The sequence below is a fragment of the Phaenicophaeus curvirostris genome, chromosome 10 (assembly GCF_032191515.1).
Source record: "Phaenicophaeus curvirostris isolate KB17595 chromosome 10, BPBGC_Pcur_1.0, whole genome shotgun sequence".
Taxonomy (NCBI): Eukaryota; Metazoa; Chordata; class Aves; order Cuculiformes; family Cuculidae; genus Phaenicophaeus; species Phaenicophaeus curvirostris.
In genome coordinates this window covers 5,772,840-5,797,233 of record NC_091401.1, presented here as the reverse complement: position 1 = coordinate 5,797,233, position 24,394 = coordinate 5,772,840, and the positions used below count along the sequence as shown (strand labels likewise).

General features: G+C 45.0%; 1 protein-coding gene across 4 annotated transcripts in view; it reads right to left on the bottom strand.

The window, feature by feature from the left end:
* Nucleotides 1–24,394, bottom strand: part of TP63 (tumor protein p63) — a 154,532-nt gene that overhangs the window by 97,527 nt on the left and 32,611 nt on the right. For 3 of the 4 annotated variants that reach the window (XM_069865339.1, XM_069865342.1, XM_069865338.1), the window contains exon 2: nucleotides 10,042–10,703. In XM_069865339.1, the coding sequence (XP_069721440.1) occupies nucleotides 10,042–10,103 (62 nt within the window). In that variant the 5' untranslated portion in view covers nucleotides 10,104–10,703. Of the gene's footprint in view, nucleotides 1–1,180; nucleotides 1,484–10,041; nucleotides 10,704–24,394 lie in introns of those variants that run through there. The other variant, XM_069865340.1, reaches the window with a different exon arrangement.

The following is a 24,394-nucleotide window of genomic DNA, read 5'->3' as shown; positions in this document are numbered from 1 at the left end:
GCACTAAAAGAAAAGAAAGCAACAGCCCTAGAAATCAAAGTGGATGAAGTAATTTTCAAGAGAAGACAGTCATAACAGAAATGCTGCTATTACAAGCGTTCACCGCTACTGTTCTATAGTGATTTTAGATATGTAGCAAGGAAAATTGTAAAGTTCTGAAGAGGTGATGGCCAGAAATTTGACTTCCCTGGGGCCTGGCTGAATCAAATTCCTCCTTTTAAGCTTTGCTCATCAGTATTTTTCTTGCGAGCATAGCATTAATTCAATATCAATATCTACAGCTGTTCATTGCTGTCTATTTTTTACATGAACCTTGCTTTCAGTATTTCCCACAGGAAATGGGTCTCTTGACTATTGCCTGCTGAAATCTTGTAGTGTTGAGTACAACGAACATCTTTCAAGTTTCACTAGTCTACCTCCATTAAACCAATACAGGGACCACAACACAGAATGAAAAATTTATTTATTATAGATGGTAAAATAGTTCAGTCAAGTGTATCAAAGCTTCAGAAAGGCAGTTGAGGTGTCAGGAACTCGCTCTCATTAGATACTACAAGGCTCTGAAAGAGGCCAGAGCTAGAGGAAATATAAAACAGCAAGCCCAACAGAAAAAATTCACTTGCAGTCAGGGTATGGCAGCAAGGAAACACCTTGACTACATCCACACTGTTATTCTAGTTTGTATATTATCCTTTAGCATCACGCAAGCACGTTTTTCAGATATGGCCCTGGTTTGAGCTCTAGGCTGTCTGGAGAGGAAATGACTGTGAGCACTGTTGAGCTTAATCTCTCATGGACAAGGTAGTCATGGTCCAGGCTAAGCTTCCTACAGCCCAACCCACCACCAAATGTCCTGAGCCTATCTCTTCCTAAGGACTGTGAGCCATCAGAACAAGCGCTAGCCACAGGCAACACATCACCAAGCAAACCTGAGAGAACCCCTCCAGACAGGGTTTCACCATGAGCATGGCTGGTCCCTCAAACCAGGGACGTGCACTGCGCTGGGTAGCTGCCAGGGAGATCTCTTTGGGTTCCTGACTGGCTTGCTTGTTAACACAATAAAAACAAGACTATGTGGTGCAAAAAGGAACTGTCATAGTCCAGAGAACAAAGCCAGAGCAGTGTTTTTCCCAAAGAGTAACAGGATTAAGCCAGAAAAATATCATGCATTAGTTCATACCTCTTTGAAAAGTCTCTGTTAGAACCCACCATCATTTCACATGCAATGCCTGTAGAGATGAATTCAGGCTTAGTGCTTCTCCCAGAGAGTGCAGGGGTAAGATGTTATCTGAAGAACTCTCATACTGCTGATTTACATGCTCCAGATCATGGTGTACAGGTAACACCCAGCTGAGCCGATAATAGGACTTTTCAAGCACAGTATTCTCTATTTAGTGGCAGATATGCAAAGAAGTAGAGTGTATGGGAACTGACAGAGTGACTCTACTGTTAGATATGAAGCATTTACGTGGAGTCCTTACAAGGGAGCTCCACAGAAGCTATGAACACTCGGTGCAGCAGGCTCCTGACCACAAAATGTGTGTCCCTCATTCTGCTGCTCCTGGGACCCTAGTGAAGAAAGAGGAGACTTGCAGCATGTGACTGTGCCTTTGGAACAACAGATAATCCCAGCTCAAATCTCCAGGTGTCTGACTGCCCTCCATGGCCCTAGGATGGAGTTGCTATGTTTAAATTTGTAGATCAAGACTGAGGTGATCAGGTGGCTGTTCTCTCAGATCTGGTCTTGTCAATAAATTAAATTGAGCCCCTGTTCTCATCCTTCTGTACCAGACACCACTTCTGAGGTGTTTCCAACAAGCAGCAGAGAGAGTAAAGGGGCTTCTGCCTCTTTTCTTCTGGTAAGGAAGTTTCACGACTCTCAAAACGTTTCTCAAGCACTGATGTCATCCCAAACCCTCCAGAGGCAAAAAAATTCATGAGAGATTCAGGATTCAGCTCCCTTCCATCCCTCTGACACCTGCATCCACTGAACTGAATGAACTTTTCTGCACCAAATCAGTGGGAACACGTAGGCTCCACATCTTGGCTGAGGCACACACAGCATGGGCTTTTCTGGCTGTGCTTGCAACCCTAGTTGCTTGTACTGGGGTTTCAGGCCTGCAGCATGCTCTGAGCTCTGTTTAAAGCCTGGCACAGGTTTCCTGCAAACAGCCTTTCCCCTGATTATGCCATATCAGTACCAATAACATTAAGGACACGTTCCCCAAGACACTAACACACTCTGCCAAGAACATAATTTCTTTTAAATATGCTGAGATGTGACCAGATTTTTCTGATTTATGAAGGAATATGATCCTGTCTCTGCCAGGTTCTTCCCAGTAGCTCACAGGTTTTGTTTGCCCAGGTGCTTGGGGTCCTGCAGCTGTGACCCCAGGGAAGGCGCTGGGTACCCCTGCCCGCTGAGCAGCAGGTGGCGAGTTGCTGCTGTCCCAGTTCGCACAGAACAGACATTCCCCAAATATGACCAAGTGAGAAGGAGGCTGAGGGGACATCCCAAATGAGCCTTAGCATGGCCCTCACCAGGAGGAAGAAAAGCAAGAGAAACCATGCAGCCCACGGTGATTTTAAACCCTGGGATACTATGCATGGCAGGGCATTTAGTCATATAAAAATAGGCAGAGAGGGGAGAGACATTCTTTTTTAGGACACAAAGACCTCAGATTATCTATGTAAAAGGCTCTTGACATTTTGAGTTGAGCCAGGTAGGTCTCCTGGCTCCCTAATGCACCCACTCTTATGAAAGTTACGCCAGTCTGTAGTTATACAAATTCTTTTCTTCATTAAGTGCTCGGAGGACTTCAAAAATCCCACTCTCAAACTCTAGCAAGAAAGCTGAATTTTGCAAAAATATAACAGAAATCATCACGATAATGCAGAAAGTCCCCAGAAGTCTTTAGAAGCAGGAAACTGTAAACAGCAGCATCCTGTGTTTCAGTAAATAATTAAAATGCAAAACAGAAACACCAGCAGAAGAGACGTTAGGTGCAGATTCCTGTAATACGAATTTGGTTGACACTCCAACTTGTTACCCCCACAGTCAACCTGCTGAATCTGATGTACTTAGCATGATAAAAAATGATTTCCATTCCCCACCACTACCACCAGTGACACTCCTATGGGAGAACAAAATCTTCTGCTACACAGCGTGCTAGCTGCGTTTTCCAGCATGTAGCAACTCTATATGGTAGACCAGCTTTTGTTAAGCCCGAAGGCAGTGAATTCTTCTTCCAAAAATCAGAGCAGTTGCAAAAACCTTTCTCTGCATCACAAAATAGCTGCAAGACAGGGCAGCTGAAGGACAAAGAATTAAGAGCAGATTATAGTCCTGGAAGACAGGAACAAGTGAACTCTTTATCAGACACGCTGCTGGTGTGTAAGGGAATGCTACCTCCAGGATCTTTGCTTTTGCAACTGTACCTGGCATTAAGAAATTATAGGGTTGGCTCCCTATAATTTTATCAATACATTGCCACACTTAATGTGATTTATGATTTTTGCTTGTGATTATCTTAAAGCAGCAGTTCCTGGAGTGCTATGAATACATCAGAGCCTCCCATTCTACCAAAAACAGGAACAATGTTTCCAGCCTATATGTTTTTGAGGGGAAAATTCACAAATACAAACAACCAAATTTGGAAGACTGTAAAAAGGAATTTTGTTGTTTAACATTAAGACTTTTAATCCTATGACATTTGACCATGTAATGCCCATATTAACACTCAGAGCCAGCTGAACTATGATTCATAGATGTCATAGCTGCTTTGTAGACCTCACTGACAGCAAGAAAAGCAATTCCACTGTTTTGTCCCAAGAGCTCTGGCTTCTGCTTCCAAGTTTAGAGGTAGACGCTGCTGGCAATACGCAGCTGAGAAGCTGCTGCTTGCAGCATCCAGTTCACCAGCACACTGTAAGCTTCTTCCCATGCATTTTTCCACCGTGCATCAAGTTAGGTGCATATCAACATTACAAAACTAGACAGACACTGAACCTCCCAGGGCAAGGTTTTGCAAGCAGAGTAAGTTTTATGTTTCAAAGAGCTTAATGATCCTCTAATCACTTGCTGCAGGGTTTCCCCCTTCTCACTCTTAGAGGTGGCTGTTCTCTTTATAGCTCCATGCACAAATCAAATTCCCCTTGCTTGTGTGCATTGGTATTTATCATATGAGCCCCCTGTGGCATTCAAACAACTGATTGGAGAAGACTCAGCAATAAAGTCCTGTGGGAAGACTGTCTGCTACATAGTAGCAGTAGTCTTCTCTGTATCAGGGTAGAAATACTTGTGTCTGTTGAGTGGAGCCATTGAAAGTTAGCTTGTACCAGAAGGTACCATGCAGATCAGCAGGGGATAATACTTCTAACATGCACCATGAACACCCTAAACATTTCTGAACAGATGAGCTATTGAGAAATTGCTTCTTTAATTTCTTCAGTGTTTTTGGAAGTTGAAGTTGAGCAAAATCCTATGAATTAGGTATTTTCTCCTCATAGTAAAAAGGATTGCATGAAAGACTTCACATATTCTTCCTTTGAGATCTAGGAAAAAGAGAAAACAGTTCACTTGGTTCCATTTTAATCCCTTTGTGCAGCACTAAAAGGACCTCCAAGCAGAAAAATATCTTTTTATGACACTGCAAGGGGCCTATATAGTTTTGAAGAGAAAAAGAGAAAAGTGCTGTCTTTGGCAATGACTGTGAAAAGGTTGTGATATCCTCAGCACAACGACATCTCTCAGACACAGAGCGAAGAGGTACAGAAGGGACAAATGGAGGAGGGCAGCAGGAATGAACAGACTGCAAGGGCTCTGCTGGAAGAAAGAAGTGAACGCAGTTTAATGTACTGCTCTTGAGCGCGGTTTCACAAAGTTACCATCTTTTGATGAGACTGCAGAGTAAGAGCAGGAGAGCAAGCAAAGGACAGAATTCGAAGATAAGTCCCTCCCCTCCTCATCACAAGCAGCACGTATCTTTAGTGAGGTGCCAGGGGGAAGCTGAGAGGTCCCATGCTGGCAGCGTGTCCTCCCTGCAGAGCTGCTCTGCAAAGCTCTCCCACCCATGAGGCTGCCCTGGAACGGCTATGTCTCAGCACAGTGCACGCCGTCCCCTTGTGCGTCTGGCTCCTCTGTGGGTTTTCTACCAAGGTGACCGCCACCTTACAGGAGAACTTACTGAGACAAATGAAAAACACCTCCCTGGTTCCCCTCCACCTTTACTTCCCACATGGAGCCAGTTCTGCTCCTCCAGAAGTCACAGGCTTTTCTGAGCACAACACAAGCTGATCAGAACAACTTGTGGCCCCTCTCCGAGTCTTCGGAAAGTACATGTTGTATGACTGGCAGTTTCTGCAAATAGATCTATACCAAGTCATGCAGCTTTCCTTACCTGGATTCAGGTCTTTCTGCCAACACAGCAAATTTGGGCTCCCATCTCAAAAGTGATGGCAGGTAAGATTTATCCACCCTGTCACAGGAGTTCAGTTACTCTTCAGCAAAGCATAGCATGAGGAAAGAGAAAAAGCATGCAGTTGCCCAAATGCACGGATTCTGCAGAGTCTGCAGATGGGATGAAACACTCCTGCAAGACATTACCCAATGACAGCTTAAGCAAAGCTCTGTCACAATGTCACCCAGCTAATATCCAAGAGCTGCTTGTGCCAGCACTGATTCACAACAATGACGGGGCACAGCACTCTGCTACCTGTGATCAGGAGGGGTAGCCAGCACGTTTTGCCTCAACGTGCCTCTCCCCATCCCAAAGAGAGGAAAACTATTGTTTCATTACTGCCTATTAGTAATGATGAGCAACTGGGTACCAGTGAGTTTTTCACCTTTGTGCTGCACAGCAAGCGTTAACATTAGAAAGATTCCTATCTGATAACTGCAGTCATTTCCCAGTCCTGCCTGATATATCTGGGAACCAGTGAAGAGAAGTGAAGTGACATGAAGAGTGCTCCCAACGAAAGATCCTTTTGAACCTGGGAGCTCTGGTGACTGAAACCTTGATCATCAAAACCCATCCAGATGCAGCACCCATGAGACACACCCTCCCCTCCCTTCCATGCCACAGATGAGAGCGTTTCATTCATCCTCTTCTACAAATGTTTTCTCTACATATCTGATCGGAGTTTTTTTGTTTGGCTTATTTTATGTTTGACAACCACGACCATGTCTGAAAAAACATGTTTCCAGCACCAATGCTGCAGAAACCAAAGGATTTCAGGGTTGTTCCTTGAACCTCTGTTAATAGTGAGATTTGGGAGACTGTGCTGAGAATACAAAGCCAAAAATGAAAGAGAAAAGAGCAGCTTGTGTTAGAGGCCTTTCATTCCAAAGGGAGGAGTGAGCCACAGTGAATGTCTTCAACACATCAGCAATGTGAAGTTTTGAGCCCATCAATTCAATTCAATTTGAGCATGGGGAGAGCAGTGAATAGAGGAGGCAAGACTATAGTCCAGTGCATCAGCAGGTGCATTCCCTACAGCCTCAAAAGAAAAGAGCTCCTGGGTAAAGCACAGCCTAATAACCATTATTTCCAAGAACATAAGTAACTTATCTGTAAATATCACTCCCCCAAGCAGCCATTAGCTGAAAAAAGGGGCTTTGGAGAGAGAAACTAATTATACACCTCTCAACAGCTGGACTTGGATCATAATTACAGTGCCTTCTTCATCTTACATTACTGGCTTTCAACTGCAGCTAGGTGGGCACTTCTTGGAAGGTGGAAATCCCGTCTGTTTAAGACAGTTAGCTGATTTTATGACTCAGAGGTAGCCTGGGTTTTCTGCACCACAGAATGATCCCCTACAGTACCATCCGAACAGGTAATTTGTAGGGGTCAGCAACTTTACACTTCAACACAGGTGCTTCTGACCTTACAGCAGCACTTTCCCAGGCCCATAAGCCAGAGTGCTGAGCCTGTTTTATCACTGATTTCAAGCATTTAATGCAAATCCCTTTATAACGGAAGTAGAAAAACTTTGAGATTTTTGCTTAGCTCAGTTACTGCTGAATTTTAGCATCTCTTAGCTCTTTCTGTTTAAGAAGAAAGCACATTCATGATTTACCTTTCCAACCTCACTTCAGACACTCACATGCCACATTTGCATCCCTCACATTTGCAGAGGAATGTACATCCCTGTCAGTGCCTGGCGCCCTTCTCTGAGCTGAGCTGCACCTCCAGCACTGAACTCCAGTGAAGTTGTGAAGGAGGAGGCTGCTGTCCTGTGCCCCAGTAGAATTTCCTGTACTTCTGTGTGATACACGGAGTGCTTTGCTTTGATACACACATTTAAAAAGTAATAAACAGCCTAAACGATGACACACAGCACTAAGACTCCCGGCACCCAGCTATTTTTCCTCATCTGTAGCACTGAATTACTATGTTGTTTAGATATACTGTAGCAGCAGCACATAGTTTAACTGCAGTGAAATGACAGGCAGTAAGTACACAAGCACTATAATGGCACATTAATTAATGCTCCTAAGCGAGATCTATGTTCACCTCTTGACAGAGAAAATGTTTTAGCTGGCTCCCATGCTTTCTGCCTGCCGGACACCCCCAAAGCGAAGAGATTAACAGATGAACCAAAAGCAGAGGGTAAATCTAAGCCACAAATGCTAACTGGCATTTATTACTGCTTCCCCTTCCACACTGAGCTACAGTGAAATCTGTGCGCCCTCCCACCCATTTAAACAGAATTTCAAACATTTTTCACGAGTGCTTTTTTGCCAGTATTCCTCAGCTCAACATTATCAGTTTTCTGTTTAGATAATTACTAGACGTTTAAAGTTGCAAAGAAGAACACTAATATTAGCTAAATAAAGCACTTAGACCACATCAAAGCAAAAGTGTTTCAAACTGTGTAGAATAAAAGCAATTATGAAACTATTGAATTTTGTTAAATCAGTCAGACAAATGTTATCCAACACATCATGAATATCCAACACATGGAGCTTAAAGCTCAAGTCCATCTATGTCTTCAGACTGAGAAAATTGTCTCCGAGACCAGCTTTCAGTTGACTTTGACCTGTGGCAGAGCACAGCCACTAATAACTGGACGAATGCCACTCTAAGCTCATGTAAATAGACATGTATAACAGCTGAGACACGTTATTACTCGAAGCTACATCTCGATCAGGTTTTATGACTGAGGGGTGTCACAAACTCTATCTGTTCCAAGCTGTTCTGAGGCTTCTCACGTCACAATGGTCACTTAAAAACTCACCACGCTGCTGAGGCGTGCAGAGAGGAGCAGCATTTCTAGTAAAAGGCCTGCCTTGCTGGAGGGTGCAGATCTGAAGGGGAGAAAGGTCCATTGAAAAAGTTCTACAGAATACAGCCAAGGCAATATTTTTTCTTTAATTCCTACTCCAGCTGGATCTTTTGCCTAAGCTGTAGCACTAATTTTATGAATCTATTCATTGACATGGGATGGGATGTGACTGGCAGGAGTTCACAGAGGCTGGGATGCTGGCCCAGAGCTCAGGTACACTTCCCTGTGCATCTGTATACTTTCCAGTGTTGGTTCATTTTTGAGTTATTTTGGTTTGGTTTTATGTTTCTATTTGGGAATTTGCCTGGCTGTGGCTTCCAGCCACTGAAACTTCTCCATCTGCTAAAGTCTCCACTGCTGCCAGCCTGAATCCACCTTCCTGGATGGGAACCACTCTCATATTGCCCTTCTCCTGGACACGTTCACATCCCCACCACAGTCAGCAGTGCTGGGCAAGGTTTGCGGGAGATCAGAGCGCGGCTGCATGTGCCTGGCCAGCCCTGGGGCTCATGTTGTGGAAGGTCTCGCCAGGGAAACCAATACCCCCAGCTTCGTATCACATTCCTCCGTCACCGCAGCGCAGCCAAGGACCGTGTGTTATTTCCCAGCTCCCCTCCTCTCCTTCCCCTCTGCTGGCCCCAAATGTGGCCTCTCCTCACTGCCAGGTCTCCACACTCCTCCCCAGGACTGTTGCACAGCAGTGACATCGAGCACCCAGAGGATTAAGAGGAGAAAAAACACCCCCACAAACACCACAACAAATCATAATGGTGCGAAAAAAAAAAAGAGATCACAAAGCTGCCAGTAATGCTGTGGGTGACAGTGGCCAAGCCCTTTCTTCAGCAGACAGCTATACAACCCAAGCAGCCTTTCCCAATACACTACAGAGGATGCAGAGTTAATATTTAACCCTTCTGGGGATCAAATGCCTTCATGAGACATCAGCCAGGGCTTTTTCAAAACACAGCCAGAAACTAGCCTTAAAGTAGCTCAACAAGTGACTGCACTTGGAAGATTTCACCTCTCCAAACTTTATGACTGGAAAAATACCATCTACATGTCATTTACATGCTTAAATATAGTATCTTCTATTGGGAGAAACAAACAAACTGACAATGTGATACCATGATACCTCGTGCGGACATGCTCTTTTATCTGCTGGAAAGTTATAAAACTCAGTGTAACAACAAAGCTAAAATAAGAGTGGTTGTTAGGGTCTGAGGTTGGCTGTTAGAATGAAAAAACATTCTTGGAAAAGTGTCCACCCTTAAAAGGCACTTTTTTATTTTAAACTTTTAAATTATTTATTTATCATTCAAATTCCAAAATCACAGTGATTGATAGTTAAGCTCATATACTTTAGAGTAGCTTTTTTTATATAAAAGAACAAATAAACACAGAACAGAAAGCTAAAGCTATTCGTGCTCTACCCAAAGCACAGAGTAAACTTCTGCTCCAAAATACAGGGAAAAGATACTATCAGCTTTCATGTTATTTATCATACTTTTTTTTTTTTAACTCTAATGTCAAAGAGGAAAAGGGAGATATCTTAAATGGATGCCTATAATTAAACAGTAACATGTTAGAAAGCCAAAAATAATAGTAAGCTCCACTGAGCATGAAGAGAGTGGCACATATTTTCCGCGTGCAGCCCAGCTGCCACCGGACGATAGCAGAAAAGTTAACAATTACACAAGACACTCAGATCAAACCTGTGATAGGAGACAGTTACATCACGCTCAAGAGACTCACCGCTGGATGCAGGGATCAGGGTAGTACTGCAAGGTGGTGAAAGGTGCCGGTTCAAAATTCATTTCCTTTGAGCCCCTCTTCGGGTAGAAACCAAAATAAAATAAATAAATAGATATAAAGCCAGCAGGCTAAAAGCAATAAGGTCAAGTGGTACACGAGGTACGACTTTACAGATTTATTTTACACTTGCGAATGGGTGGGATCACACAGGGACTTGGCCAATGGGATTCATCAAGTGACCTGAGCATCACCACCAGTCCCTCCTCGCCAGCTGGGCATCTTCTGCACAGATATTTTCCCCTCCTCTCAACATCCTTAATAAATGTTGGTGTATGATGGCCACACTTGTCGTTTGGAGCTCATCTGGGGCATCTCTGAACTTCTGATCTCGCTCATCATTGGTTGCCTTCCCGCCTGACTTCACAGTTTAATTTTGGCAGCTCCTGAGGTTTTGCAAACTGCTGTGGCCGCTGGTCATCCTCCTCTCCAGATGGCTGGAGTTTCCTCTGCAGGGTGCAGTGTCCGTGCTGAATTTCATTGCACTTTAAAAGCTTTCCTTGTCAACTCTGTGGCTAGTACCTGTGTAAAGTTGCCTGGGGAAATTTTCACTCTCTCTCTCTTGCCACCTTTCAAACGGTCTGTTGTGGCCACAGTTTCAAAAGCTGAATGACAAAATATGGGGAAATTCCACAATTAAAATTAACTCTGAACTTTTAACTCCTCTGCCCCCCCTTCCTGTTCTCCTCCCCCCCAAGAAAGCCATCAGACATAATTGTTAATGTTTCCTTCAATATCTTTGGACCCTTTTTTCAAAAAGAATTGAGATGATACAGAAATCTTTCATTGTTTTTGTGTTCTGTAAATAATATATTTTTCCACATAAACCACCAATATTTTTGAATATCTTGAAGAGAAAACAGAAGTGAGAAAAGAAATAAGTAGAAATCCTGTCTTTTTTTAGGCCACTAAAGCCTAAAGAAAAAACCAGCATAATGAAGTCCATCAAAACAAGCTACCAAAGATGAAAATCAGATTTGATTTTCCTGAAGGAAAATAAAAGCCAGGATGGAAGGCTACCATTCCCTGATTCCCTGTCCTTCCATTCCACAGCCTATTTTTTTTTTTTTTCTTTTGAGTCACATAGAAAATCGCTCAGGAAAGCAACATGTTTTATCCCCCTCTGTTTTGCCCCCTTCACGGCTCTTCCTAATAGTACAGGCTGTAAACCTATCCTGGTTTTGTGGTTTTGGAGAATGAATGAAATATGAATCAGGAGCTAAATTAAAATGGATTCCAGCAGGAAAAAATAGTGACCATGTATCCATGCACCAGTGGGATTGCATCTTCAAGCAGATGTATATGTCTGTGTATTTGGAGAGAGGGGGAAGGGCTGCCTTACGGATAACCTGTAGTCCATCTGTTGTGTTTATGCCACCACAAACGCCAACCTCCAGAGCAAAAACTGGGAGCCTTCTGAGATGGCAGCAATTGCCTCTTATTTTTTCCCCTCCATGTTTTCCTTATGGGAAATTTTGGTTTGAAGAATGTCATGTGGAAACATTTTCTTTGCTGCCTGTGCCAGGGTTGCAGGGGAACTATTTCAGACTTGACATTCTCCACCCACACTGAGCCTGATAGTTCCTAACATCTGTGAATTGTGAATCCTGTAAACTTGCAGGGCTGTTCCCTGGCCAAGTCCAAGCAGCTTTTGTTATTATAAATGGCATTCACCGAGGAAGAGAGACTGGAAGTGAAGAATGTATTTATTAGCTGAAGTTATGGGCTCCTTTGCTGCTGGACACTGCTTCCTCTGCCTGATATGTGGAGGTACTAAGAGGGACCTTTCCCTGGACTAAACACCAAGTCTCGTAGCCTGCCATCAGTGGGTAAGGAGAGTAGAAATATTCAAATCAGGCTCTGCCGGTGAGGGGAGAATCACGCCAAGGCTTATGCGCACAAGATGTAGCCCAGAGAGTAGAGCTGTAGAATGGCTGCATCCCCTTCTGCTTCTGCTGTCAGGGCTGTGCTGACCCTTGCACAACTGCTTCTTCCAAGGAAGAAAATACCTCCAGGGAATGGACAAGGAGGGCCAGGGTCCAGTGCAAACTTGTGGTCACCTGGCTAGCCTGGCTCTGGTCTAGGCCTTGGTTACATCCACCCTTAACCAAAGACACAGCAGGCAAGTCCTCTCCCTGCATAAAATGGTTGAGCAAGAGCTTGGGTTCATGCTCTCTTGCCCCAGGACTCAGTTTCAGTCTGCACCCATGAGTGAGTATGGAGAAGCAGCCTAGCCTGGGAAGTGCATGCAGGCACCAGGCTGTTGCGGGTACAGCGCTGAGACCTTGTGCTTGTTCTTAGTGACACATCAGAAGCTTGTTGAATTTCTTCTACCATGCTTATGGTGGGACTAACTGTTACCTCTGGAGGTCTGGCATCACGAGAGAGCAGCCACGCATTGTGTACTCTCTCAACAGCATGGAAGAGTTTGACTTTCCTGATAAAGTTCAGCCTAAAGGGAATAAAACTCATGCAAAAGAAACACCTTCTAAAACTGGCTGTTCTCCTGCAATCCTGGCTCTATCTACTTCTCCCCAGGAGCTGGAGATGAGTTTCCCAGCATGCGTTGGATGCCAGTGCCAATACATTGCAAGCACAGGGAGGCTGGGCAATTCCCACCTGGAGACTCAGACCTGCTGTCCTGGTTTGGCCAGTCACCTCACCTGGCACATGCCTAGATAATGTTGTGTGCCCAGATCACATGTTCCAAGTGCTTTGCAGCTCCTGGAATTGATGCTGCTGGTCTGTTTCTGCCTCCAAGGACGAATGTGACCCTTGGTTTTACACTACCTTAACTCTGTACAGCTGAGTACACCTTGGTATCTTGGATACATTAGGTACAAGTCTGCTACAGCCCAAATTACCGAGCCTGTGATTCCTGCTTTTAGTGCCAAACACGTCTAGCAGTACTGCAGACAAGAGGTGGTTGGTCTTCAGCTCACAATTCACACCAAAAGAACAACTCCTGAAAAAACATAATTAATTTTCAAAAAGAACTACCACATAATTGTAACGAGTAGTAGTAGCTCTGAGCAGGTCTCTCCTCACTCACAAGGCACTGATGGGAAGGGGAGTCTAGCAAAGTAGTTTCCATAAAAACATCAAAAGAGGCCACCAACTGCCCAGGGTCCTTATCAGCCCTTGTGCCTGAGGCTGGGCAAATGCAAATGGCTCACAGTTTGGCTCATATTGGCAGTGCACATAGCTCCTGGCTGTTCTTCTGAGAGAGCTGGACACTTTCAGCCTCTCACGGAGATCTGGACATGTCTTGAAGTAGCTCACAAGGTCAATTTTTATTTTTCCCAGCTGGAAAATGGAGCCATGGAAATCTCTGCTAACGGTGCCCAAAACCCACATGCAAAAGCCAGCAAAGTCTCTCAATTTCTCTCCCCTAGTCCCAGTTCCCTTCCTCCCCCCTGCTCACAACCAACATTTCAGTGGCGGGTTGATTCACCATGAATTTAGGTAGAGATATCTACCATCGCCAGACAATGTCAAACTCCCCTCAGCTGCAAGGCGCTCCTTTGCATAGCACAGTCCACAGTGGAAACACAAGCCATAGGGCGTGTGCATGTGTATGTTGCTTGTACCCCATGCATAGCTGGGAGGCTCTCAAGGCTCAGTGGTATTTAGCCAACCCTACTTGCACTGCCTTAAGAATAAAATAAAAAAATCTACTCGGAGATGAAGCCCAAGATATTCAAGAGCTGAAGATTTCAGAGGGGATTTGAGTGGGTACATGAAGACTAGCAAACTTCATCACAGCAGCCTTGGAGTACACGCGAGGGGAAGCTTCTCACTGTAGCAGACCTTTAAGGTAGTCAGCTCAAGAAGAAAAGGGTCTTGTGATATCCTTGGTGTTCACTAGCCTTTCTAGGAAGTTAACGAGGGTGATGCTAATCTAACAGCAGTAGGCACATGTCCTGCAGAAGCAGGGCGGAAGCCCGGGTGTCAGGGATCTGTCTGGCTAGCGAATTTACAGCCGAGCCTCTAGTGTTTGTGGTAAGCAGGCAGCACGGGGATATGTGGAGGAAGCATGTGTGTAGGTGGGCAAGAATGCAGGGCATCACCACTGCTGCTTTCACGTCTGGGAAAGAAAAACAGCTAGAGAAACAGCTGTGGACTACTCTCCTGTTACCCCTCCATGCCCCCTCTCTATGGCTTTGATTTAAGGTGTCATCAAAATGACTATGAGATTATGTTTTAGCGGAGGCAAACATTTTTATCCTCGGGAGGAGACTACTGTGGATTTATAATGGTCTCCCCACCACGCAAACTCAGTGCCAGGATGCCTGTGTGCTCGTGCCAGTCCTGAACAAGGGACGGGGATACAGTTCCCTGACACCTCTGCTGCTCAAGTCCTAATCTATAGCTCTGGGGACCTCTGAACACGTTGGAGCTAGGGAAAACAGGGAAGGGGAGATACTAGCTTTGCTCCGAGCCATCTCTGCAACTGCAACTGCTAGCTTCAGGATTTGCCTGCAATCAGCCCCACCCTTTACACCTAGGGATAAAACGTTTCATTTGAAGCTTGGGGTTTCCATGGGAGTGGTTGTGGTCCTTTTGGGTTTTTTTTTGTTTTAAGTTAAAATGAATTTCTTATAAGAGCAAGAAGTCTGTGGGATATCTGGGGATTTTTTGTTAGAAAAGGTTGAAGAGAGGGAAACAATCCTCCCCCCCCAGCAATAAAATGTCATTAGCTTGGCTATCCAACGAAACAGAAATACACGTTAGTTTCCCTTTTGAGTACATTTTCCCATTTCAGCTAAATATTACAGATATTTAAAGGTCTCAAAGACATTAAGATTCTAGGAGTTTCATGAACACAAACAAGCAGAGGAAAGACAACTTTTCAGTAACTCCAGGGAAGGGAAAGATAGAAGAGGAGTATGATCCTCACAGACTTCGGAGGTTCTACCCAAACACTTCGGTGGTAGAAAAAGCTTCCATAGCAATTCATGTTTTGCCTCCAGCCAGTCTCTGATTCCAGTGCTCCAGAAGTGTCAGGTTTCTGGCTTTTGGCTTACATGTTCACCCTTTGTACTTAAAGACTAAGGACAGGGAGAACAGCAAACTTAATAAATAAATTAATAAATAAAAATACTGCAATTTTACACAGATTCCCCATTCCCCCAGCACCTTTAGTTCCTAGTGCAAACATAGACCAGCACAAAAAGGGTACTTGCACCCAATCCCTTCATGCCCTGCCTGGGGAGCCCAGAGCTGCTGGTGGGAACACAAGGGGCTGAGTCCAGGCAGAAGCTCCGGGACAATGCTGTGTGGATGCAGCTGCAATGCCTGCAGTCCAGGGCACGTTTGGTCACCAGTGGTCACCTCTGGGCCCAGGACTGGTGAAAACTGAGTCTAGCACTTCCCTAGGCACATAGAACCATAGAATGTCCTGAGTTGGAAGGGACCCAGAAGGACCATCAAGTCCAACTCCTGTCCCTACACAGAACAACCCCAACCTTCGCTCCATGGGTCTGAGGGCACTGGCCAAAGGCTTCTGGAATATTGTCAGGCTTGGGGCCACGACTGCTTCCCTGGGGACCCAATGCTCCACCACCCTCTGGGGGAAGAGCCTGTTCCTAATGTCCAAACTAACCCTCCCCAGCACATCTTCCTGACACTCCCTCAGGTCCTGTTGTTGGTCACCAGAGAGAAGAGCTCAGTGTCTGCTCCTCCTCCTCTCCATGTGAGTAAGCTGCAGACCACGGTGAGGTCTCCCCTCAGTCTCCTCTTCACTAGGGTGAGCAACACATCCAGAAAGAAACTGGTAAAAGTGTCTTCATTACCACTCCCCACATCCTCCTCCTCCTTCTGCTAAATCTGAACACATCAGTGGTAGCAACTGTAGACTTTAAAATACACACCAGCTTCAAGCTGCTGTCTGCATGTGATACCATACACCCAGAGCTCTCCACTATCTTCATGTCAGCCATCAATTGTTACACAGAACTAGAAAGAAACAGAGGAGATAGCACTGTTCCAGCCCTGCTCAGCAGGGCAACGTGAACTACTTTCAGAACCGTCTAGCTGCCTTTAGTATCTCTTCTGTCACATCTGTAGTGTCAGAGCATCGTCCACTCACAGTGAAGGGCAGTATAGTTTGTTTTCTTCCTTTGCAGGGATAATGAGTTGTTTCACAAGGAACAAACCACTTCTTGAGTATTTGTCCCCAGAAACTTATCTCAGCTTGGACTGAGATGACCAGGACTGTAAGACTGAAAATTCTGAAGTCTTACATGTTCTTCCCCCTCACCATCACCCAGTTCGTAGTCTTTTTCTCTCCAGGACGTCATAATCCCCTGCTTAAGCAACCCTGAAATTAATACTTCCAAGTCACTCAAAACAGCTACAATAGGAGCTTCCCACTGCTTCCTTTTATAATCCAGCCCCACAGCTTCCAGCAAAGCACTTTTTACTCTTCTGCAGTTGCCCCACATGTTTATGGAGACTTTTGCCCCCCATGGGACAATTAGTGGCTTTCCTTGTTTGCTCTAGGATTTCCCATCTCCTGCATAAGTGACTGGTGCTAGAAGCCAGACCAGAGCTCCCACCTCTGCAGGCCAATTGTGCTCTGGAGCTCACACAAGTGCCAACTCTGCATGTTTCCTTGGGGTCACTCCAAACCAAAGAACATGCACGAGGGTGGCTTCAGTCCTAATGCACCAGCCTCTACATCTCTTGGACACCCCACCAAGATCCTCAGTGACTTAGCTCCCTACATCACAGTCTGATGGTGAAACCTCAGTATAGCTATAGATGCCCCATCTTCTTGAGACACTCTTCTCACCACCAAGGGCCACACTGGATCTTTTTTTTTTTCCCAGAAGTGGTGGCAGTGGGAAATTTTGCCCCTTGTTTTCACCTAGCTGGAAGGAGATGTTATGAAAGCAGGCTTAAAGCTGAACCTGCATTTCGGAATCATAGAATCATAGAATTATCAGGTTGGAAAAGACCCCGAGGATCATTGAGTCCAACCATTCCTATCAATTACTAAACCATGCCCCTCAGTGCCTCGTCCACCCGTCCCTTAAACACCTCCAGGGAAGGTGACTCAACCACTTCCCTGGGCAGCCTGTTCCAGTGCCCAATGAACCTTTCCATGAAAATTTTTTTCCTAATGTTCAGCCTAAACCTCCTCTGGTGGAGCCTGAGGCCATTCCCTCTCATCCTGTCCCCTGTCACTTGGGAGAAGAGGCCAGCTCCCTCCTCTCCACAACCTCCTTTGAGGTAGTTGTAGAAAGCTAGAAGAAAGTTCAGAAACTTTCAGAAAGTTGTAGAAGCTGCAGTCTCCATTTTCTCAACATTGAGGAGTTATCAAACAAAACTAACAAACAAAAGGGTAATGACATCAGTGAAGAGCAGATATGAGCACTAGTGAGTTTTTTCTTGGCTCTTACTAAACGCTACTGCTCTTCTCTCTATAAAGAGGGAGCAAAAGGACTCAGGTCTAAGAACAACACCAGGACACCAACACTCCAAACTGGATTTTCTTTCCATCTCCCTGACGTGCCACAGAAAGCAAAACCCCAGGCCTTATTGTATTCATGCAAATATGAAGAAGACACACGTGAAATAAAAAAGAGCACTGACTATAGAGATAAACCAGAAAAAAGCTAAATGTAGGATCCTCTCAGGCACTCAGCTCCCCAGCAGCGCACTGGTCCCAAGAGACCCTGCCCTGTCCTCGAGAGCATACAGGACATGGTGCAACTCCTGTAGGAAACTCCCACAGCCCAAGGCAGAGAGGCAGCAGCAGACCTGCTGGCCAGAGGGAATTTCCCTCCTTGACGTCAGTGCGGCTGCACCACCGTATCCGGGCGTTCCCGAGACATAGCGGGGCCACAGCCTGGGCTAAAGCTGGGCTGGAGGCTGGAGCACCCCAAGACAGGTGGCAACGCTCTGCCATGGGTTCTGGATTGCATATCAAAGGGGTGGCAGGAGTTGTGTAGGTGGAAGGCTTGGCCTCCCCATACAGCTGCCATGTGACATGTCTGGCATTCCGGCAAGAGCTGCACCACAAATACACACGACATCATCACACCCTGCGGGGTCAAGCCCAGGCTGGGGAGAGAAAACCCAGTGACCACATCCTTAGGGTAAAGGCCTGCCCAGCTCTGCTGTGCAGTGGGGCGAGTGGCAGAGGTGGGCAGGACCAGGAGCTCCCTTCAGTTTTCTAGCATGTGCTCACACTCATCCTCTCGCCACAGACCCATTGTAGAGTCTCCTCATGCTCTACTCCTGTCTCCCAGGTTTTCACATCAGAAGCTTCAGAGGTTGGTACATGGGCATTGAGAATATCAGCTTTTAAATTGCTGGTGACAGCCAGCAGCACCCGACCAGAAATGAATAAAAGAAGAGGTTTGCTCTATATCAAGTAAGGCAAAAGCTTTCAGGAAGTTGTCTGCATGGAGAAATTCAGTCAGAGAGAAAAGTGCAAGATTGCATTTACTGTCAGCCTTGATGGAGGACACAGAAATGCAGGGAATTTAGTATTGCTGCATCACTAATCTTTCCATCCCTCTAAATTTTTCTTGTGAGTCAGTGCTGAGCCAAATCATAGCAACGACTTGTTGCTGCTAATCATCTCTTACTGCTTTCCAGCTCTTGAAAATTCCACATGAGCAGGAACCTCTCTCTCCTTTTGGCAGCTTCAGAAAAATAAATCCTGCATGCAAAAGCATCGGTCTCAGAAGAATTTCTCATTTCCAAACAGGATACAAAGAAAACTCACTGCATGGCTGGCAGGGCACTAGTTCCCAGCATTAAGGCTATGTCTGTCTTGCGATCCAAGGTGCAAGCTCAGCTCCTGCAGGCATACCCGAACTAATGGGATTAAAGCCAGTTCAAGAACCAGTAGCAATTAAAACAAAAATCCCCAAAGCGTTAACCACTAGTAATGGAATCCCTAGATGCAAACCTGTACATCCTCTGCTGAAGCCTACACTTCTACACCGCCCCAGCCAGCAGTACACATCTCACCCACATTACCATTAGCAGGAGTGTGTTCACACAGGTGATAATTGCCCTCCTGACTCTGCTGGAGATAAAGCCTGAGAACACCTGCGTTTAGGGTCATGGGGGTCTTTTACCAGGCATACAGCTTGAAAACCAGTAAGGGCAGAATGTGCTCACCTCTGCTACTCTGCTAGTCAGTCCATCCTCCTCAGGATGGAGCACAAAATCCACTTAATCAGTGACAGTAAAGTACATCAGCATAAAATCAGAGCTTGGTGCCACTTCAGTAGCATGCAAAAGTTAATAAAACATTATATTCCCTCTCAGAGCAAAGCTCAAGAAAATTGAAGATTCAGCGTTTTGTATCGTTATAGAGAAAACAATGACTTAGCCAGTCTGTTGCATTACCCCCATCCTTGTTTTTTGATGTTACTAGCCCACATATGCATTCTTGAAAAAAACCCAAAACCTCCTATGTGATTTGATCAAAACTTTGCACCTCACTTTTTCCAAAGTAAAACAACTTCTACTGTGACTCAGCCTAAGCACATCACACATCGCACCCTTGAAACGGGCAAAAGATTAACCCTCTGTTCCAAATTCTCAACTCAGTCTTCAGCTTTTCAAACCAGGGTAATTTCCCAATAGCCACGGGATGGCAGAAGGCAGCATTGCTCCTCGTTAGGAAGTGGACCCAACACACCATCAGGTTAATGCCAGCTAAACGAGGGGTACCTAACACACAGACAATCCAGCAATGCTGGTATGAGGTGCAGCACACAGCAGGCAGCTTGACAACCAACAGTTGTTTTACGAGAGTCAACCTCTTGAAAACCTCAACAATGTACCATGTTTTGAGGCAGCATGTTTCTGCCCCACAGGAGAGCGAGTTCTTGAGAGTACGCGTAACAGTGCCATCTGGTGATCCCTGCCACCGTGTTATTGACAACCGTGCACGTTGCGGGAAGCCATCCAAACCTTCCGGTACTTGTGGTACCACTTCCAAGTGCTCAACGGGCACTTCTTTGCAAAGTCTTATGTCTGAGCGCTGCTGCTGGCATCTCATATGTCAGAAATACTTAATTTGGGAGTAGGGATAATGGTAGAAGGTTCGGGGGTTGTTTGGGTTGGGTGTTTTTGTTTTGGTTAGGGGGTCTTTATTTTTTGTCTGTGTACCAGCTCTCCTGAGCAGTCCAGCAAGCATGAGTTTTAGTCCAGCTAAGCTAGGTCCCTCCATTTTCCATCCTATTACTGTTGATCAAAAGGCTGAGTGAACCCAATCATCCTTTTCATGGTGTCTCTGCTGACCCTGACATTCCATACCCTCTTCCAGAGGGTGTTCCGGATTCACTTAGAGATCGTGATCTCTGTGGGTGTGAAAGCAGAGGTTAGCTCTGTCTTGCAGGGGGTGCAGTAGACTTGGAGAACAAAGGTATTTTAGCCCCTAGGCCAACCTTTGAGAAAAAAGCAGAGCTGGGAAGTGTTCTTGCCTTTTTTTTGTTTTGTTTTTAGTCACTCCTCATAAGGGTAGGTCTTCAATGAATGGTCCAAGCTGCTCAAACAGCATCAGTCTAGAAAACCTTAATGCTGCCTGCTTCCTGTTCAAGGATTCCCAAGCAGCATTCACAGTCTGCATCAACTCTGCTTAAAGTAGCAGGTTTTGCAAGTCCTGGGGAGCCCACCTACCATACACATAACTCCTGCACCCAAATCCTCTGCAGCTTGAGACAGCATCAGAGGGTCAACCAAAATGCATGGAATGTTGTTGCTTATTAGCCTCTGAGAAATTACAAGCCACCTGCATGCTTATAATGAACAATAAACATTAGGTAATTGTCATTGCCGTCATGCTTGCCATGCAAGATGTGGTACCCAAGTCCTCCTGTGACAGGTCCTGGAAGAGAAGGGGATACCCGAGGCTGTTCTCAGCTTTGAGAAAAGCCTGTCACTTAAGACTGCTCTTTTGAGCCTGCTGGAAGGGAAGGAAGGGACACCTCCAAAACCTCTCAGGCAGCTGTAGCCCTGACAAGCACGTCACTAATCTACTAATGCACGTCCCAGTGTCCCAAGTAGATACAGATGAAACTTTTCAGTAAGTAAGAAGATGGAGAAGAGGAATGCTTATAACAGCATTTTCTCTTGTGTCTTCTCAGTCTCCAGGAATGGCCCAGACCTGTGCTTGTTCTCCTTCTGCGAAAGCAAGTATCTCACACCTTTGGTAAGCTGTATAACAGACCCCCCTCTGTTCTAGGTAAGAGTAGATAAACAATCCCCTCAAACATAAAAAATGTTTCCTCAGTCTGCAAAGCTGACAGTAACACCTCTCTCCATTTTCTTCGCCTGGTGCTAACTCCTAGCCCTGACTTCTGTCTCCCAGGAAATGAGAAGCTAATTCAATTGCTTCCAGTTCTAATGTCATGAGGTCTCCCATGATCCATACTTGAAAGTGGTGTTAAACGAGCATTAATGATATTACTGATAACACCATTTAAAATAGCTTTATAAATAAAATGCATTCCTGTCTAAGAGCAGCTAATTAATGCCTCTTTCCAAATAACTTATCCTAAAGCATTAACAATCCATTACTAGGCAGACAGGCTTTAAGAAAGTCTCTTCTAAAACAGATTGCAACATGCAGATTCTGTGTTGTTAAAACAATTCACATGCCTTTTTCGCACATGATTTCAAGTTACCAAGGTAAGCAAGACCACACAATATAACTTAATAAATAGCAATCAAAAATTTCCACACAATCCTTTAATATAGAGCCACGTCCCTATGTAATAAGTGATGAAACAGACTTTTCCTGAAGTCCCAATTCCTGCAATTGACGCTTAAGCCCAGCAAAGAAAGAATTAAAATGCTTTGGTTGCTGCTGAATCACTGGCTGCATTGGGTTATTTTACTGTACATTAGACTTTAATTACAACTAAGCTCTAGCCATCTGTTCTACTCCCTAATTATAGATGCAACAAATATTTTGCAATTCCAACCGTTAAAGACATCTAAGACAGCTCAGTCTATGGTGTGCAGGGTTGGATTCTGGACCTTTTGCACTCTTGTTTAAAGTACTGGGGAATAGGAAAGTATATTCTGTACATGAAGCCCACTGTTATTCATTCCAGGAGGCCTTTGTTGCATCAGCTTTCACACCTCTTGGAAGGACTGCAAACTACCCTCTGCCAGGGCACAGAGGACCAAACTAGTGCTACCTGCTGGTGGCTTCTAATCCAAATGTTGCTGATACCATAAGAACTTGAGAGTGGGATGAACAATTCAAGTCACCCGCTAAAGGCTCATATCCTCAAGCATCAGCAGTTACAGCATTTGGGAAGGACTCTGGCAAATACTTTTTTTTTTTCTTGTGGAGGCTAAAGGTGATTTTACCTCTAGCTGTCCACCTGGCTTCGTTTGCAGTGGCTTTTATCACACCATACGCATCCTACTAGAGTCACTGCAAGTGCTTCAGGTGTATCACTCAACACCAAGAAAGGTTGGACTGTCTTTAAACATCATCTTGTGAACAGCAGCAGCTGAAGACAAAGCTCCCATCCTGTCCCCTTCCTGCCTGCTGCAGCAATAATTATCTCAGCATGACGGCCAGGCAGGGAGAAGGGGTGGATGAAGGTGTGATAGAACCCTGGAGCAAGAGCTACCATGCAGCACGTGTTGCTTAGTGTGAGCAGTTACAGCTGCCTCATTGTGCCACCATCTCCTCCCTCCCCTGTCCACAGCACTGCCCAGTCCAGAGCTTCAAGCACACTTATAGCTGTAGGGTGTGCTTGTGCCTACACAAACCGCCTTGGCAACTGCCCAGCCCTTCGTAACGCACACCAGCACCGACCTCGGCAATCCCTTCACCAACAATAAATAGTCATATGCCCGGTGGGCTCCAGAGCAGTTATTCATCACTAAATGGTTTTGTTTCATAGTGACTGTCTGCAACTGTAACTGCACCCAGACATCAAGAGGAAGGTACCTCCTTTTCAGGTACATGCCATGGGCTACTTCTTGGTTTTGTGTGTCTGAGGAAGGGATTAAGAAAGTGAACAGGAGAAGAAACTGTATTCACAGAGCTGAAGTTTGAATGTTTGTATCTGTTAGTGTATCAGGAAAAACAGAGCTTCACAGACAAAAGAGGAATCTAAGAAAGGGTATAGTGACCCAGAAGCATATGCAGTTTTCATAGTGGGATTCCAAATAGTTATGTTTTAAATTGTCTCACCTCCTGCATCCACAGTAAATTTTCAGAGGAAATCCAGTGGTTTCTCACCACATTTGTATGTAAGACCCTCTTTACATTTCAGTCCAGTTAGGTAAACACCTAAGATTTTCACTCTGAATATAATGCTAAAGTGAACCAAAAAAAAAGTGTAATTGACCACTGCTCTTCTGCTGCACTATGACAAGGACTCAAAACCACCATGTTTCTTGTGGTTTTCTTCTAAAATCATTATGAAAAGGTTGAGTGGCATCATGAGGCAGCTTTGCTGAGTGGTTTGGTTCCGAGCAAATAATAGAGTCCAGAGGTAAAGCACTTATTTCTGGCATCAGAGCAAGGCATCACAGCATTTCTGTGGATACTCATAACTGTGTGTTTGCATGTCGTAGCCTCTGGGTGATTATATATCACACATGATAACATGAACACTGAGACTAACTCTGCAGGAGACACCATGCATGGAAAGAAGTGACTCTGCATGATTTCCTCGAGTTTAGTCCCAGAGCCAAAGCCAGGAAATGCTGCTCTGTCATTCAACTTCGACACATAAGAAAAGCAAGAGGAGAATAATATCAGTTTCTTCCACCTCAAGGAAGAAGCAGACCAATAACTAGCATTTTCCAAAGTTCTCCTAAGGTTTCCAGAGCCATATATGAAGTTCCCTTTGCCTTCAAGCAAGCCACAGTCTTATCTCTGCAATTGGTGGCTTCCCTTTCTGCCACAGGTGCCTGTTTGTTTTAGATTTTGATATTGCATTAAGTAACCATCTGAGAAGTGGTGACAGGCAGCGCATGGATGAGAGTGCAGCCTGAAGTTTAAAACTCGAATATAAGCAGACGTTCAAATTGCAGAAAAGCAATGTTAACAGGACATATGGAATCCACATCTGAGATGAAACTCTGTCTTTATTCAAGTCAAAACAGAATTATGACTGTCCTAAGTAAGGCTTTTTGCCACTAGGATATTAATTAACTGGCTACAGCTGTATCTTTCTCCTTTTTGTATTCTCCCACATCTCATGCCCTGGGGAGTGCTCAGCAAGTAAGCAGCCTGGGGAACAGGTATTCAGAAATGCCTCTTAGCACAGGAGTCGGCATTGTAAGCAACTTT